Source organism: Raphanus sativus, unplaced genomic scaffold (assembly GCF_000801105.2).
Source record: "Raphanus sativus cultivar WK10039 unplaced genomic scaffold, ASM80110v3 Scaffold0747, whole genome shotgun sequence".
NCBI lineage: Eukaryota > Viridiplantae > Streptophyta > Magnoliopsida > Brassicales > Brassicaceae > Raphanus > Raphanus sativus.
The window spans coordinates 1-16698 of record NW_026616063.1 but is presented as its reverse complement, the minus strand read 5'-3'; the positions used below and the strand labels follow the sequence as shown (position 1 = coordinate 16698).

Here is a 16698-nt window from a genome sequence, read left to right as displayed (position 1 = left end):
TAAAATAAAAATATTAAAAAATAAAAATAATAATATATGAAAAAAAAGATTTTTAAAAAGATTTTAATTTCGTCAACAAAACACTAAACTCTAAACTCTAAATCCTAAACCCTTGGATAAATACTAAACCCTAAATTAAAAACATTAAACCATAATAGTATTTTTAAGATTTAATGTTTTAGTGTTTAGTGTTTTTGATTTAGAATTTAGGATTATCCAAGTGTTTATGATTTATCCAAGGGTTTAGGGTTTAGAATTTAGGGTTTAGGGTTTAGAGTTTAAAATTATCCAAGGGTTTAGGGTATACCCAAGGGTTTAGGGTTTAGGATTTAGGGTTTAGGGTTTAGAATTTAGGGTTTAGGGTTTAGAGTTTAAAATTATCCAAGGGTTTAGGGTATACCCAAGGGTTTAGGGTTTAGGGTTTAGTGTTTTTTGACGATATTAAAAATAGTTTTCAAAAATTCATTTTTTGTAACGGCTATTATTTTTATTTGTTTTTATTTTATTTATTTTAAAAACATAATATAACTTGACAATACTTTCTTTTCTTTTTTAAAAAATATTAATTATGAAATACTTGATTCCTATTGGTTGGGTGAACCTAAATGTTCACTCTAGGGGTGAACCTAAGGATAACTCTATTTTTTGGGGGTGAAATAGCACTATAGCGGATATCTTTTTCAATAGATTATAAGCACGGCTCTACCTATGACTAATCAAGAACTTGGGATGATTGGAAATCTGCAGGTTGTACTCAATATGGGATTATATTGGTTCTAGCAAGTAGATATGATCCTTGAAAATTAAAGTTATTAGATCAGTTCATCGTGAAAGGTGTAGGGTTTTTCATTTTATTAACAAATTTGTCATTTCATTAACAATTTTTGTCATTTTATTAACATAAAAATTATAACGAATGCACTTTGCTGCCAGATCCCAATTTGTCATTTTATTTTTGGGAAAAAAATGTAGCATTTCGTGAGTGTTTCTATTTTTGGCAAAAACAAAAAGTGTGAGATCAATTTTGACCAAAAAAAATGTAAGATTCACGTAGGTTTCCAAATTTATTAAATTTACCCAACTATATTAAAATTAAATGTAGACAAATTTGTTTTCCTGCCATTTTGGCAAAAAATGAAGGATCTATGAAGGTTTCCAAGTTTATTAAATTTACTCAGATTTATGATAATTATCCATAAATTTACATAATTTTATGAATTATCATTTATTTGGGTAGATTTCATAAATATGAAAGTTTCTTTTATGAGTCAAAATGTATAATTTATTGGGTAACTTTCATAAATTTTAGAGTTTACATCGATTTTTATTAATTCGTATAGATTTATGTTGACTTTATATATGAAAAAATATGTATTATATTAAAAGTAGTTGCTCATATATGATTTTTAAATATTAAATATGATCCAAAAGTTTAATGAATAAAGAATGTTTATGGGGTCCACAAAAGTTAGTTGTTAAAAGTTAGTGGGAAAAAAATTATTTTTTATAGGCAAAGTGGATTTTGGGTCCCACGAAATTACTTTTCCAGCTTGCCAAGTTTAATAGGCAAAAATGTTAAAAATGTCATAAATTTATTCTCTCTCTACTAGGTTGCCCAATTGCCTAATATAAACTTGAGGTGACCTATTTTCCTAATTCAAACTTAAAAGTTGCCCATTCCCCTAATTGACCATTTATTATGCATAAAGAAATGAAATAATTACATCCTAAGGCAGTTCTCGAGTTTTTATTACAGAGTTTTTTATACTGCAGGGCAGTTTTTGAGTTTTTATTACAGAACAAGACAGTTTGTTATACTTGGATAGTTTGTTGGTGGTTAAAGACACTAATATCCCCAAATAAACACCAAACCTTTCGATACTTCTCTCTTCCTTTTTTTTCTAGTCACGTGGGTCTAGTATTGGTTTATTTAGAAAGTGAAAATACATTGTTTTATTTAATTGTTTTTAATCTGAACCACAAACAAAAAAAATATTTTATTTTTATCTTATCTCTAAATTAAACCAACAAACAGAAGAGTTCGGTGAAGATGCGGTGGTGAAACAAATTGATATAGCTTCGACGGCGGCAAATAATCCATATAAGTTACAGAAATGGCTTGACAAAATTGAGTATTCATCACTCTCTTATAAAGAAAAAATATTATAGTGCTTTATTTGGCATCTTCTATATCATCTTCTCCGCTGCATTTGTACCATTTCAACTGAGCTCTTATATCCAGGCACTCAACATTTGAGAATGAAGCGAAGATGGCTAAGGGAACGTAAGGGACAAACAAGAGACGGACAGACTTAAACATAGTAAGATTCATGACACTTAGTAGCAATAAAAATAGAAGAAAGTAGAGTTTTTATTGAAAGAGAGATGCTCAATTTATGGAGGCATCAGCTGTAGGTGCAATCCATGTTAAAAATGCTTACACTGGAATGTTCACAAGATAGTGACCAAAATAAGCGTGGATAGATCCAACAAAGGAGGATGATCTTTGTTTTTAGCGTTCATGTACACGCATGTGTACAACAAAAAATAGTATCCATGTGTACATTGTTTTCATGTACATCGTCTTGATGAGACTACATGTACAAAACATAGTATCCATGTGGACATTGTTTTTATTGTTTTCATGTACATCGTTCGATAATGTTAGATGCATGTGCATCTTTTAACATAGTGGACAAAAAAAATAGTAACCATGTGTACACTTCTTTCATGTACACCATTAAGATCATCCATGTGTACACTATAAAAAACTATTCACATGTAACTCGATAAACACATGATCATTAACATTGTCTTTCTTCTATCCTAATACATCTTCTTCTCTAACTCATATCTCGACACCCAAAGTTTAGCATTTACTTCTTCTAGTGACTTCTCCAGTGACTCGGTTATATACTCTTCTTTCACGTGTACAGATCTTTGATTCATAACTAATTGCAGTCTTGCCACTTTCAGAAGAAGTATAGAGTTGATTCTCATCATGACTTTTTGTCACATGTACACAATCCATGTGTACGTTTTTTTCATGTACATCGTTTGATGAGACTACATGTACACTTTTTTGTTTCAATTTTTCCTAATGCAAGACTAATAAGGTAGTTAGATAATGGTAGATACATGTGCATCTTTTAAAATAGTGGACAAAAAAATAGTATCCATGTGTACACTTCTTTCATGTACACCATTATGACCTTTTGTCACATGTACACAATTTCACAAAGTTCATATGTACACATATTTAAATGTACACAAATAAAAAACTGTATTGGTTCGACACAATCCTATCTAATATGAACTCCCTACAATCTATGTTGAACTATTTCTTACAATAAAGGAAAAAACTTCACATAAGTAGAAATTTTATATGATGAACATTAATATTGCAAAGATGTAATCTTTATGGAGAAATAGTATTTGGAAACATAGAGAAACTGATATTGATGGCTTTTAACACTGAGTTCTCCTTCTTGTTATTCGTAAAAAAAGTATTTGGCTTCAAATCTAGATGCAAAACTCCACTGGAATGAGACATCATCACCACTTCCGAAATCGTTATCGAGACACAAAACAAGTTCATCGGAGTTATCTATCCATCACCGGAATGATGGTTAAATCCAAGGTGGAATATGAGTCGGGCATTCCAAACGATGATGCCGATGATTCCATACAAACTTATGATCTCAAAATCATACATCACCTTCACCTTCGTCATCTTTGCCGTTGTCATCTTTGTTCTCACTGCCGTCACCGTCTTCATCATCAACACTGTCATCATCTTTGTCCTCATCTTCTTCTTTTATTGGTTCTATATGAGACTGATTAAAGATTGCAAAACTGGAACTACAACGTCATGTATTTTCATATTTGTCTTAATATTTATTTTTTCTCAGCATGATTTGTTTTAGACAAGAAAAAAATTAAAGAGAAAAAGAAAGAGAAGAGAAAAAGAAATTGAATTATGGCCACATAATTTGATTTTTATATTTTGTTAGGTTTCAATTAAAAATAATAAAAAGGGTAGTGATGGGTTTTCATACGTTGGAAAGAAGAGAGAAGGTGTTGAGATGGGACAAAAAGTGTGTTAGTAGCTGAAACTGTCTTAGAGTGAAATAATAAACTCAAAACTGTCTCTCAGTGTAATACTTTTTTTATTACACTACAGAGCAGTTTGTGCTACTAAGACACTTTTTCTTCACCAAACCACTTTTTAGTTATAAACAAACTAAACAAGCTGTAACTAAATGATATATATTCTAATTAAATAATTATATCTGATTTCTAAAAAATTGAATCACGTTCTTTCTAGCAAGCAAAATAAAGTGGGTCCCATATTTCTCTTTCTTCTTCATCTTTCCTATTTTTCTTCCTGAGTTCTTAATTTTTCTTTGTAGAATAGATGTTGTTTCTTCAGATTTTTTTTAAAAGAAAACATGTATTTAATCAGTATCTTTATTATTCAATCTATGTTTTAAGATATGTGAAGCTATCTCTGATGGTTGTGTAATTGTAATGTATATGTGAAGCATCCTTCTCATCGCTTTTTCGTCGCCTCCTTTTCGCCATTGTTTTCATCGTTACTTTTTTTGTCGTCATCTTCGTCGTCATCGCCTCTGTCTCGCCGCTTTCATCTCTTCCATCTCACCGCCTTCGTTGCAAAAGCTCGATGAGCAACAATGACAAATTTTGATTTTTTGCACATCTTGTCCCTAGACATTTGTATATTTTCATTTCTGACCCATACGTTTCTAAATTTGCAAATATATCCTTTCAAATTGATTTCACACTTTTTTAATTGTTAAGATCATACTTTTCATAATTACAAAAATGAGTTTACAAACTTTCTAGAATGTTTTCAATTCCATGTGTACAAACCCAAATGTAATTTGACACATTTTACACATGGATAAACATGCAACATAGTACACACTTATTTGTGTACACCATTTATATTGTGCACCTCTACTATTATCACTTTCCATTATATGTACACAAATCAAAATCAATTCTCAATACAAAAAGTATCACTTACAAACAAAACTCTCACCCTTGCACACATGCGTTATATGTGCACACATGTACACATCTTCTATTTATTTTTGTAAACATGTATATTGTCCATGTGTACAAACTAATTTGATAAATTTGCAAGTTTCAGAATGTGTACAATCGTATGATGTCCATGTGTACACACAAATTTTACTATCATGTACAATGATTTACTTGTATAATATTGTCCACGCATATACTGATGCATAGATATCCACATGTAAAACCAAATTTTGTTTTTGAGAAACAATAACAAACGACATTTGTGTACACTATGCGATGTTATTTTGTGTACACGTTGTATGTGGTGCTCTCTTTGATGTTCTATCATGGCTAACAGAACTCTCGGATTTCACATCTGTCATGGCTAACGGAACTCTCGGACTTCTCCTTCACGACAGTTATGGCTAATGGAGCTCTCTAATTTCTCTTTCAAATTGGTGGTGTTCTCTTTGATGTTCCACTGTTACAAAATCTAATATGATCAAAATGAACAATTAAAAGATACTCAAAATTACTAGAATCATCATATATCATAACTTATGCAATGTACAAAAGAACCAGTGTACATGTGGACAGTGAAATACATGTGAATAATTGTACATGTGGATAATAAAACATTTGTGTATGTGGTATAGTGTACACGACCACGATTGTACACATGTACACACATTTTATATAGAGAAAACAAGAAATATAATATCAATGCATATGGTATCAAAATCTAAACTAAGTTTCACTCAAAAAGGTTTTCATTCACGTAAACAACACTTACTCATCCTTACACTTACAAAGATAAAAATCTCTATTTCACATGTACACATGTACATTGACATTATGTACTCGTGTACATGAATAACATACATAAACAAAACACAAAACATAATTGTTTATTTTGACAATATTAGACTAAATGAAAGCAAGCAAAAGATAAATGACTATTCTGTAATTATAAAGAATGGTTGAAATGAATAATCAAGAATTTTGGGAGTTAATTCGAGTAGAAATCTGCACAATTAAAAAAATTGGGGTAAAAAAGCAATTATGTGAATCATAAAGGACTAAACGACCAAAAACCTAAAAATAGCCATTAATGCTCTCGAGCTAGTTCTGACGGAGCTGCGACGGCGATATCTGGGGCCATGTCGTCGGAAAAGATTTTAAAGAGTCTGCCGTGACGCTAGTTCTGTGGTCGTGTGGAGGTTGACGATAGTTGAAATTCATGGCAGAATTTGATTGAAACGGAAGTACGCGGGAATTAACCCAGAAAATTATGGCAAATTTAGGATTTTGATAGTAATAGATTTGAGTATTTTGCTTTTCAGATCTTTGTATCTTTTTTCTGAGAAGATTGAAAGATAATTAAAAGTTTAGAATTAATTTCTAGGTTAAAAGAAAGAACGATGGAAGAAGAAAAAAGTAATAAAAAAAGATGATGGGTCCTACTAATTGAAAACTCCTAGAAAGTCCAACTTGTTTTGGACAAAAAATAAAAAAAAAAACAAACCAGATTCAAAAAAAGAACAAGACTAGTCACGTTCCACAAAGTTTAAGTTGGAAAAAACTGTCCTAGTAGCAGAAACTGACTTATCTTGTAATTAAAAGTTGGAAACTGCCCTACCATGTAAAAAACTCTAAAGAAATATACACATGTGGATAAGAACCACCTCAACATTCTAGAAGCTCTTTACCCTCTTCATCAATAAACACACAACCCATGGCACACAACCATAGATCCTCAAAAAACTTTTTACTTGCCTGCAATTTCCCTCTTCTAATTAATGATTTTACACTTGTAAATTACTGCAACCATATTTCGGAAGAAGACAATCATCTAAACGTCTAGAGTACATAAAATAAAAATCAAAAACAAACATATAGATAAAGGAATAAAGGAAACCAATATTGAAAACCAATCATTTTACTGATATAATCTGTTCACATAACATAAAAACGACGTAGTCAAGGGAAAGATAATTAAAAAGAGGCAAACAAGATAGATTCTTGAAACGAGTCTACTTGATCTTCTTCTTAGGCCTCAACTGCAAAATATGATAACAATCAAATGTTAGTCAGGCGTTGAACAGATAAAAAGAATAAATGCATAGAAAAAAAATCACAAAACCCAAACCTGGTTGCTATGGCCACACTTCTTCTTCCTGCAGTTCACAGCTCTTGGATGAAGACGAGCATAGCATCTAATACATGTGCGATGTATCATTAGTAACAATCTCTTCAAAAACTTTGTAACCAAGACATCAAATCAGACTGATATAGCAACCAACACAACTCATATGAAAAACGAAATTTGCCTATTATATGAAAACACACACGGAAAAATGCATTAGAAAATAAGGATTCACAAGCTAGACAATTCAACACAGGAGTTCTCAACACACTGCAATGAACATACTATCTAACCTTATCATTTTAATAAAATGTACCATTCAAGAAAATCAACTGGAAAGATGAGAAATTTGATCAGCTGACAAAGTTTGGAGAATGGAATATTAATATCGGGATCATTTATAACCTCGGAAGCATGGTAACTTGCTTGAGAAGCTAAGTTAATTCCCTAAACTTATCAGAGCAAACTAAATCTAAAAAATAACATGGAAGTGAGAAGAAGCTTACTTGCGGCAAATCATCTTATCTTGGTTGTACTTACGAGCCAACGCCATCAAAGAAGGCTCAATGATACCTCCCCTAAGCCTCAACACAAGATGAAGCGTCGATTCTGAAAACAGACCATAACATTTCGAACTGAGTTTGTGTTTATATTCGGACAAGAAAGTGAATGGATCAATCTAAGCTATACCTTTCTGGATGTTGTAGTCAGCCAAAGTGCGGCCATCTTCGAGCTGTTTACCGGCGAAGATCAGACGCTGCTGATCCGGAGGGATACCTTCTTTGTCTTGGATCTTGGCTTTGACATTGTCGATGGTGTCGGAGGACTCGACCTCGAGAGTGATGGTCTTGCCGGTTAGGGTTTTCACGAAGATCTGCATCTTTTTGAGGTTCGTCTTCTAATCGGTAAAACATAAGAGTGAAAGCTGCGTCCGTTTTTATATCACAATCCACTCTCTAGGGTTTTATTGTTGATTTAGGCTGGCCTATTTTGTGTGGCAAAGGCCTGTTAACAAAATTTAAGTCCAATTCAGAAATTTTGAAAGGAAATGATTGAAAGCATTAAGAAAATTAGGGCCCAAGTGTCATGGTTTTATTTAGATTTTGGTTTTCACTTTTTAGGTTTTCGATTTTAGTTTTTAATTTTTTATATTTTGGTTTTCGTTGAATATTTGAAACTAAATAATTTATTATATAAATATATTTTCTGTGTGAAGTCTCTAAAGAGAGAAAGAGTATGTGACATGGTGAAAGTGATCGATTTTGTTATTGCTTGCTATCTAAAAACAAACGTGAGAATGGCTATATTTATAGCCAGAGTATTAAGAAAAAAAAACAAAACATCAACATTGACATCTGTATAATGCTGCAGCAAGATATTTGATGAGGTGGTGATCAGGGTCCATTAAGTGGATGATCATTTTACAACAGTTTTACAATTCTTGGTTCTTGTTTTGCATTAAATTATTTTTTTCCGAAAAACACGAAAGGTGATAGTAGTTTTTTTGTGTTATTCTAAATAACATAAATAAAATTGGAGACTTAACCTACCACAAGATCCGAGGAGTCATAGATTACTATCATTTTTTCAAAGTCGAAGGAGACATAATCTACCATGTTTACTTTTATTTATTTTTCAAGATTGGAGGAGACATAGTTTACCATGTTGATATTTTTTTATTTCAAGGTCTAAGGAGACATAGCCTATCATTTTGATCTTTCTTTTTATTCACGGAGGCAAAGCCTACTACGTATTACTCTGATCGTGAAGGCATAACCTACCATAATGATAAGTCGGGGAAAGTAACACCTATCATCCCGAAAATAAACGGGAAAACCTAGTCTCTCACTCTAGAACAATAATAAACTTAAAATAAATTAAATATATTGAAAAAAATAAAATTTAAACATCACCTTGCTTGCTTAACGTTGTTTGGTATTAGAAAGATCAGTATAATTTTGGTAGAGGATCGTGCTGATAACGTGTTTAATATTTGATAGAAACTAAATAATTTATTATGTAAATATAATTTCTGTGTGGGGTTTCAAAAGGAAGAGAGAGTATGTGAGATGGTGAAAATGACTGATCTTATTATTGCTTGTTATTTAAAAACAAACGTGAGAAGGACTATTTACAGCCAGCGTATTAGGAAAAAGACAAAACATCAACATTGACATATGGATGATGATGTAGCAAGACATTTGATGAGGAGGAGACCAGTGTCCACTACGTGGATGATCATTTTACAACGTTCCCTCTTGATCATCCATATTATGTATAACCTCGTTAAAAACCTAATCATGGAAAACTCTAATGGGATAGAAAATCATGACAATGGAAAAAGAGTATTGCAGCATAGTTTAGTCGTTTAGAGCTTCAAACAGGCTGCCGAATGTTACGGGCTGCGAACGAGATACGATTCGCTATTTCCGGGTGCTTTTGTAGTTTACTACATCAATTTCCATACATTTTGATGCATGGAAATTTTAAAAAAAAAAATTCAGGTGGGCTCTACGCAAATCTACTCGGGCTCTCCGACGAAAAGGATATGTAGAATCGCGAGTCATGTACTAACGGGTGCGATCATACCAGCACTAATGCACCGGATCCCATCAGAACTCCGCAGTTAAGCGTGCTTGGGCGAGAGTAGTACTAGGATGGGTGACCTCCCGGGAAGTCCTCGTGTTGCACCCCTTTTTATTTTTTTTCTTCAATATGAAACGCGTCTCGTCTTTAAAACCCCGTAACTTTTTAACCGTGAGGAACTACGCCGCCCACAGCACCATTTTAGAAAGCCCCCAAAACCATCTAGGTCAGTGTATAGGCACGACGATTTTTCGAGCCCAAATTCGATTTAGTCGTTTAGAGCTTCAAACAGGCTGTCGAATGTTACGGGCTGCGAACGAGATGTGATTCGCTATTTCCGGGTGCTTTTGCAGTTTACTACATCAATTTCCATACATTTTGATGCATGGAATTTTTTTTTAAAAAATTCAGGTGGGTTCTACGCAAATCTACTCGGGCTCTCCGACGAAAAGGATAGTGGAATTGCGAGTCATGTACTAACGGGTGCGATCATACCAGCACTAATGCACCGGATCCCATCAGAACTCCGCAGTCAAGCGTGCTTGGGCGAGAGTAGTACTAGGATGGGTGACCTCCCGGGAAGTCCTCGTGTTGCACCCCCTTTTTTTTCAATATGAAACGCGTCTCGTCTTTTAAACCCCATAACTTTTTAACCGTGAGGAACTACGCCGCCCACAACACCATTTCGGAAAGCCCCCAAAACCATCTAGGTCAGTGTAAAGGCACGACGATTTTTCGAGCCCAAATTCAGCCGTTTAGAGCCTCAAACAGGCTGCCGAATGTTACGGGCTGCGAACGAGATGTGATTCGCTGTTTCCGGGTGCTTTGCAGTTTACTACATCAATTTCCATACATTTTGATGCATAGAAATTTTTTTAAAAAAAAATTCAGGTGGGCTCGCGAGTCATATACTAACAGGTGCGATCATACCAGCACTAATGCACCGGATCCCATCAGATCTCCGCAGCTAAGCATGCTTGGGCGAGAGTAGTACTAGGATGGGTGACCTCCCGGGAAGTCCTCGTGTTGCACCCCTTTTTCTTTTTTTTTCTTCAATTTGAAACGCGTCTCGTCTTTAAAACCCACAAAGTTTTTAACCGTGAGGAACTATGCCGCCCACAGCACCATTTCAGAAAGCCCGTAAAACCATCTAGGTCAGATTATAGGCACAACGATTTTCCGAGCCCAAATTCAGCCGTTTAGAGCCTCAACCAGGCTGCCGAATGTTACGGACTGCGAACGAGATGCAATTCGCTGTTTCCGGGTTCTTTTGCAGTTTACTACATCAATTTCCATACATTTTGATGCATGGAAATTTTTAAAAAGAAAAAATTCAGGTGGGCTCCACGCAAATCTACTCGGGCTCTCCGACGAAAAGGATATGTGGAATCGCGAGTCATGTACTAACGGGTGCGATCATACCAGCACTAATGCTCCGGATCCCATCAGAACTCCGCAGTTAAGCGTGCTTGGGCGAGAGTATACTAGGATGGGTGACCTCCCGGGAAGTTCTCGTGTGGCACCCCCTTTTTTTTCAATATGAAACGCGTCTCGTCTTTAAAACCCCATAACTTTTTAACCGTGAGGAACTACGCCGCCCACAACACCATTTCGGAAAGCCCCCAAAACCATCTAGGTCAGTGTAAAGGCACGACGTTTTTTCGAGCCCAAATTCAGCCGTTTAGAGCCTCAAACAGGCTGCCAAATGTTACGGGCTGCGAACGAGATGTGATTCGCTGTTCCCGGGTGCTTTGCAGTTTTACTACATCAATTTCGATACATTTTGATGCATATAAATTTTAAAAAAAAAAATTCAGGTGGGCTCGCGAGTCATGTACTTACAGGTGCGATCATACCAGCACTAATGCACCGGATCCCATCAGATCTCCGCAGCTAAGCATGCTTGGGCGAGAGTAGTACTAGGATGGGTGACCTCCCGGGAAGTCCTCGTGTTGCACCCCTTTTTATTTTTTTCTTCAATTTGAAACGCGTCTCGTCTTTAAAACCCACAAACTTTTTAACCGTGAGGAACTATGCCGCCCACAGCACCATTTCAGAAAGCCCTTAAAACCATCTAGGTCAGATTGTAGGCACGACGATTTTCCGAGCCCAAATTCAGCCGTTTAGAGCCTCAACCAGGCTGCCGAATGTTACGGACTGCGAACGAGATGCAATTCGCTGTTTCCGGGTTCTTTTGCAGTTTAATACATCAATTTCCATACATTTTTGATGCATGGAAATTTTTTTTTTAAAAAAAATTCTGGTGGGCTCCACGCAAATCTACTCGGGCTCTCCGACGAAAAGGATATGTGGAATCGCGAGTCATGTACTAACGGGTGCGATCATACTAGCACTAATGCACCGGATCCCATCAGAATTCCGCAGTTAAGCATGCTTGGGCGAGAGTAAGTACTAGGATGGGTGACCTCCCGGGAAGTCCTCGTGTTGCACCCTTTTTATTTTGTTTCTTCAATTTGAAACGCGTCTCGTATTTAAAACCCCATAACTTTTTAACCGTGAGGAACTACGCCGCCCACAACACTATTTTGGAAAGCCCCCAAAACCATCTAGGTCAATTAATAGGCACGACGATTTTCCGAGCCCAAATTCAGCCGTTTAGAGCCTCAAACAGGCTGCCGAATGTTACGGGCTGCGAACGAGATGCGATTCGCTGTTTCCGGGTGCTTTTGCAGTTTACTACATCAATTTCCATACATTTTGATGCATGAAATTTTTTTTAAAAAAAAAATATTCAGGTGGGATCCACGCAAATCTACTCGGGCTCTCCGACGAAAAGGATATATGGAATCGCGAGTCATGTACTAACGGGTGCGATCATACCAGCACTGATGCACTGGATCCCATCAGAACTCGGCAGTTAAGCGTGCTTGGGTGAGAGTAGTACTAGGATGGGTGACCTCCCGGAAAGTCCTCGTGTTGCACCCCTTTTTATTTTTTTCTTCAATATGAAACGCGTCTCGTTTTAAAACCCCGTAACTTTTTAACCGTGAGGAACTACGCCGCCCACAGCACCATTTTAGAAAGCCCCCAAAACCATCTAGGTCAGTGTATAGGCACGACGATTTTTCGAGCCCAAATTCGGTTTAGTCGTTTAGAGCTTCAAACATGCTGTCGAATGTTACGGGCTGCGAACGAGATGCGATTCGCTATTTCCGGGTGCTTTTGCAGTTTATACATCAATTTCCATACATTTTGATGCTGGAAATTTTTTAAAAAAAAAATTCAGGTGGGTTCTACGCAAATCTACTCGGGCTCTCCGACGAAAAGGATAGTGGAATCGCGAGTCATGTACTAACGGGTGCGATCATACCAGCACTAATGCTCCGGATCCCATCAGAACTCCGCAGTTAAGCGTGCTTGGACGAGAGTAGTACTAGGATGGGTGACCTCCCGGGAAGTCCTCGTGTTGCACCCCTTTTTATTTTTTTCTTCAATATGAAACGCGTCTCGTCTTTAAAACCCCGTAACTTTTAACCGTGAGGAACTATGCCGCCCACAGCACCATTTCGGAAAGCCTCCAAACCATCTAGGTCAATTAATAGGCACGACGATTTTCCGAGCCCAAGTTCAGCCGTTTAGAGCCTCAAACAGGCTGCGAATGTTACGGACTGCCGAACAAGATGCGATTTCTGTTTCCGGGTTCTTTTGCAGTTTACTACATCAATTTTCCATACATTTTGATGCATGGAAATTTTTTTTTTAAAAAAAAATTCAGGTGGGCTCCACGCAAATCTACTCGGGCTCTCCGACGACAAGGATATATGAATCGCGATATGTACTAACGGGTGCGATCATACCAGCACTAATGCACCGGATCCCATCAGAACTCGGCAGTTAAGCATGCCTGGGCGAGAGTAGTACTAGGATGGGTGACCTCCCGGGAAGTCCTCGTGTTGCACCCCTTTTTATTTTTTTTTCTTCAATTTGAAACGCGTCTCGTATTTAAAACCCCATAACTTTTTAACAGTGAGGAACTATGCCGCCCACAGCACCATTTCGGAAAGCCCCCAAAACCATCTAGGTCAATTAATAGGCACGACGATTTTCCGAGCCCAAATTCAGCCGTTTAGAGCCTCAAACAGGCTGCCGAATGTTACAGACTGCGACCGAGATGCGATTCGCTGTTTCCGGGTGCTTTTGCAGTTTAATACATCAGGGGTGGGCACTTTACCCGATATCCGAAGCCGCACCCGAACCCGATCCGAAAAACCCGAACCGAAATCCGAACCGAAATAACAAAATACCCGAACGGGTATTGATTTAGGAGAGATTGGATATCCGAACCCGAACGGGTAATACCCGAACCCGAATGAATATCCGAAGATAACCGAACATATATATACTTACCCTTATATTTCTAGTTTTCATCTTTCATTTTATTTAAAATATTTATATTGATGTCACACATACTTTAAGATTATATAATATACTTATAATTACAGAGAAAAATAATTTGATATTCACTTAAAATGAATATCAAACTTTTTTCATGTATTAACAAAAGTTACATCCAAATTATTAAAATAATAGCCAAATGAATGTCTACTTATTTTTGAAATTTACCTCCAAATCTATTAATAATTCAATCTATTAAAAAAATTAAAAATTCAGTTAATCGAAAACTAAATTTTTAAATACAAGAACCTTAAAAATGAAAATTTTAATTTTTTTCTTTCAAAATTTAAATATCCGAACCCGACCCAAAATGACCGAACCCGAACTAAAAATACCCGAACCCGACCTGAAGTTCAGAAATACCCGAATGGGTATTATACTTTTATACCGAAATACCCGAAAATCCGAAATACCCGATCCGAACCCGAATGGGTATCCGAACTGATAGAACCAAAATCGACCACCGTTCTTTTTTGTTCATGGACACGAACCAAAGTGGCGATCTTGTCAACCAGCTCGACCAAACCGAGGATTCACCATCAGTTCATGAAGATCACCGGCCAACCAGCTCGACCAGCCCACGTGCGTCCTTCTCCTTACGCGAAGGACCCGATCATCATGGATGAACCTGGACGCTTGGACGAATCTTGACCAGTCTACATCAGAATCCGCAATCTTGACCAGTCTTCATCATTTTCCGCAACATTGACCAAGACTGCATCAATTTCTACAACTTTGACTCTCTAATAATTATCTAGTCAAATGTTGTATTTTCTAGACATCTTTTTCAGCACTTTATTTATTTCTTTCTTTGACTACATCTACTATAAATATGTAGTCCTTTTGATGAATAAAAATCAGTTCAATTTGGTTGTTTATGTTTGTTCTTCTTCTCTGAGTGAGAGAGAGTTCTTTAGCTAGTTCATCGGTTTGAACCGGCTTGTTGATTTGGTGGTCAGCCAATCATCTTTGTGTGTTATTTGGTGGTTAGCCAACACACCTTCATCGTTTCTTTGGTGGTTAGCCTTAGATCGTGGGTATATCAAGAGTCATTCCGCACCTCTTGACGATCCGTTCAATCCATCTTAGTTCCAGAAGTGCCTTGCCTTCTCGGTTCATATCCAACATCCGGCCAAAGCCATCCTTCCCGATTTTGGGCGTATCATTTGGTATCAGAGCCACTTTGGCTGGTTTGTTTTCATTCTTCTTTTCATCTTCTCATCTCTTCATCATTTTCTTTTCTTATTTCTTATTGGATCCGGGCTGTTCCTTTACTCCCTTGTGATCGCCTTATTAAAAAAAAAAGAAAAAAAAAAGAAAAGAAAAAAAAAGTAAAAAAAAAAGTAAAAAGTTTTTGGCTTGAATCACTTCCGAAGAGAAATCCGGAGGGAGTGGTGGAAGAGAAATCCTGCTGGCTGAAGAGAAACCCAACCTTAGGACAGTTAAGGCGGATCCACACAAAAAAATCTCTTTCTTTCTCTTTTCTTTTCCCACAAAGTTTGTTTTGGGTTTTGATTGCTGAATTTTTACTCCCTATCATCCTTTGAACCAGTAAAAGAACTCTAAGTGATCACCTAAAAATCGTGAGCTAAACACTTTGAGAGTGTGAGGATTTTTATGTGCTAACATTTGTTAAGTGTTTCAGGATGTTTGGACTTCTCAAGAAATCAAAACCACAACAAGACGTCTACTTTCCTTTTAAAACTGTTTTTGAAAAGGAGCAATTGATTTTTGAAAAGAAACAGTTTGCTTCTAATGGATTTGATTTTGTGCAGAAACAAAGGAAGAGACAAAACAAGTCCGATGATGAGAAGTGGGTCAGAAGTGGTGATCGTCCCTTCACCAAAACCAAGAGAAGCAGCCGTGATATGCTTGATCAGAAAGAGCTTCAGACTTATGCCAGCTTGGAGAAGATGTTGCATAAGGCAATTCATGCTATCCGGCAACTCAAAAAGAAGGGAAACCCCAACGCTTCTCCTGCACCAAAACAGCAAAGTAATCTTTCTTCTCTTTCAAATTCAGATTTGAAAACTAATGTGTTGTCTTCTGATAAAAGCAAAACTGTGAAACCCACAAGCAAGGCTCTTTCTACCAGGTGTTTCAAATGCCATAAGGTCGGCCATTATGCTAACAAGTGCCAAAAACAGAAACCGTTGGTGACCTTGAAGAACGTTGAAACCGAGCCAGAAAAGGAAGTTGAAACCGAGCAAGAAAAAGAAGGACTTTCAGATCCATTGCCAATTTTCGCTGAGTACCCACATGAACCGAATGAAGGGTCAGATGGAGAGCAAAACCATGGTCATCAAACAAACCAAGAAGAATCTTCTTCCATTCAAGAGCCGGACCAAACCCAAGGTGAGCAATGTATTGATTATGATTCTTGTTCTTATACCCCTTTTCCTTTTAATGTTCCAGATTTGAGGACAAATCTTTTTGAAGAGGGAGAGTATGATAGAACCAAAATCGAGCACCGTTCTTTTTTGTTCATGGACACGAACCAA

General features: G+C 36.5%; 1 protein-coding gene and 9 non-coding genes across 10 annotated transcripts; 9 read left to right on the top strand and 1 right to left on the bottom strand.

Annotated features, from left to right (window-relative positions):
- Positions 1-6970: 6970 nt before the first annotated feature.
- On the bottom strand, positions 6971-8116 carry LOC108834411 (ubiquitin-60S ribosomal protein L40). Its single transcript, XM_018607744.2, has 4 exons — positions 7886-8116; positions 7702-7804; positions 7199-7265; positions 6971-7109 (listed from the first exon to the last, which is right to left on the bottom strand). The coding sequence occupies exons 1-4, from the start codon at positions 8073-8075 to the stop codon at positions 7083-7085; spliced, it is 387 nt and encodes a 128-aa protein (XP_018463246.1). The 5' UTR covers positions 8076-8116; the 3' UTR covers positions 6971-7082.
- A 1654-nt stretch (positions 8117-9770) lies between these two features.
- Positions 9771-9889, top strand: LOC130502915 (5S ribosomal RNA). The gene has a single exon (XR_008940513.1). It is a non-coding gene; the product is annotated as a 5S ribosomal RNA (ribosomal RNA).
- A 373-nt stretch (positions 9890-10262) lies between these two features.
- Positions 10263-10381, top strand: LOC130502920 (5S ribosomal RNA). The gene has a single exon (XR_008940518.1). It is a non-coding gene; the product is annotated as a 5S ribosomal RNA (ribosomal RNA).
- A 316-nt stretch (positions 10382-10697) lies between these two features.
- On the top strand, positions 10698-10816 carry LOC130502923 (5S ribosomal RNA). The gene has a single exon (XR_008940521.1). It is a non-coding gene; the product is annotated as a 5S ribosomal RNA (ribosomal RNA).
- Positions 10817-11189: 373 nt separating this feature from the next.
- Positions 11190-11307, top strand: LOC130502917 (5S ribosomal RNA). Its single transcript, XR_008940515.1, has one exon. It is a non-coding gene; the product is annotated as a 5S ribosomal RNA (ribosomal RNA).
- Positions 11308-11623: 316 nt separating this feature from the next.
- LOC130502922 (5S ribosomal RNA) lies at positions 11624-11742 on the top strand. The gene has a single exon (XR_008940520.1). It is a non-coding gene; the product is annotated as a 5S ribosomal RNA (ribosomal RNA).
- A 373-nt stretch (positions 11743-12115) lies between these two features.
- LOC130502918 (5S ribosomal RNA) lies at positions 12116-12235 on the top strand. The gene has a single exon (XR_008940516.1). It is a non-coding gene; the product is annotated as a 5S ribosomal RNA (ribosomal RNA).
- A 373-nt stretch (positions 12236-12608) lies between these two features.
- Positions 12609-12727, top strand: LOC130502919 (5S ribosomal RNA). Its single transcript, XR_008940517.1, has one exon. It is a non-coding gene; the product is annotated as a 5S ribosomal RNA (ribosomal RNA).
- A 371-nt stretch (positions 12728-13098) lies between these two features.
- Positions 13099-13217, top strand: LOC130502921 (5S ribosomal RNA). Its single transcript, XR_008940519.1, has one exon. It is a non-coding gene; the product is annotated as a 5S ribosomal RNA (ribosomal RNA).
- Positions 13218-13585: 368 nt separating this feature from the next.
- LOC130502916 (5S ribosomal RNA) lies at positions 13586-13704 on the top strand. Its single transcript, XR_008940514.1, has one exon. It is a non-coding gene; the product is annotated as a 5S ribosomal RNA (ribosomal RNA).
- The last annotated feature ends 2994 nt before the right edge of the window (positions 13705-16698 follow it).

Coding starts and splice junctions, on each gene's coding strand:
- LOC108834411 (XM_018607744.2), bottom strand. CDS start 8,075: ATGCAGATCTTCGTGAAAACCCTAACCGGCAAGACCATCACTCTCGAG. Junction 7,266..7,701: donor GATAAGATGATTTGCCGCAA/GTAAGCTTCTTC, acceptor CACATGTATTAG/ATGCTATGCTCGTCTTCATC. Junction 7,110..7,198: donor AGTGTGGCCATAGCAACCAG/GTTTGGGTTTTG, acceptor CATATTTTGCAG/TTGAGGCCTAAGAAGAAGAT.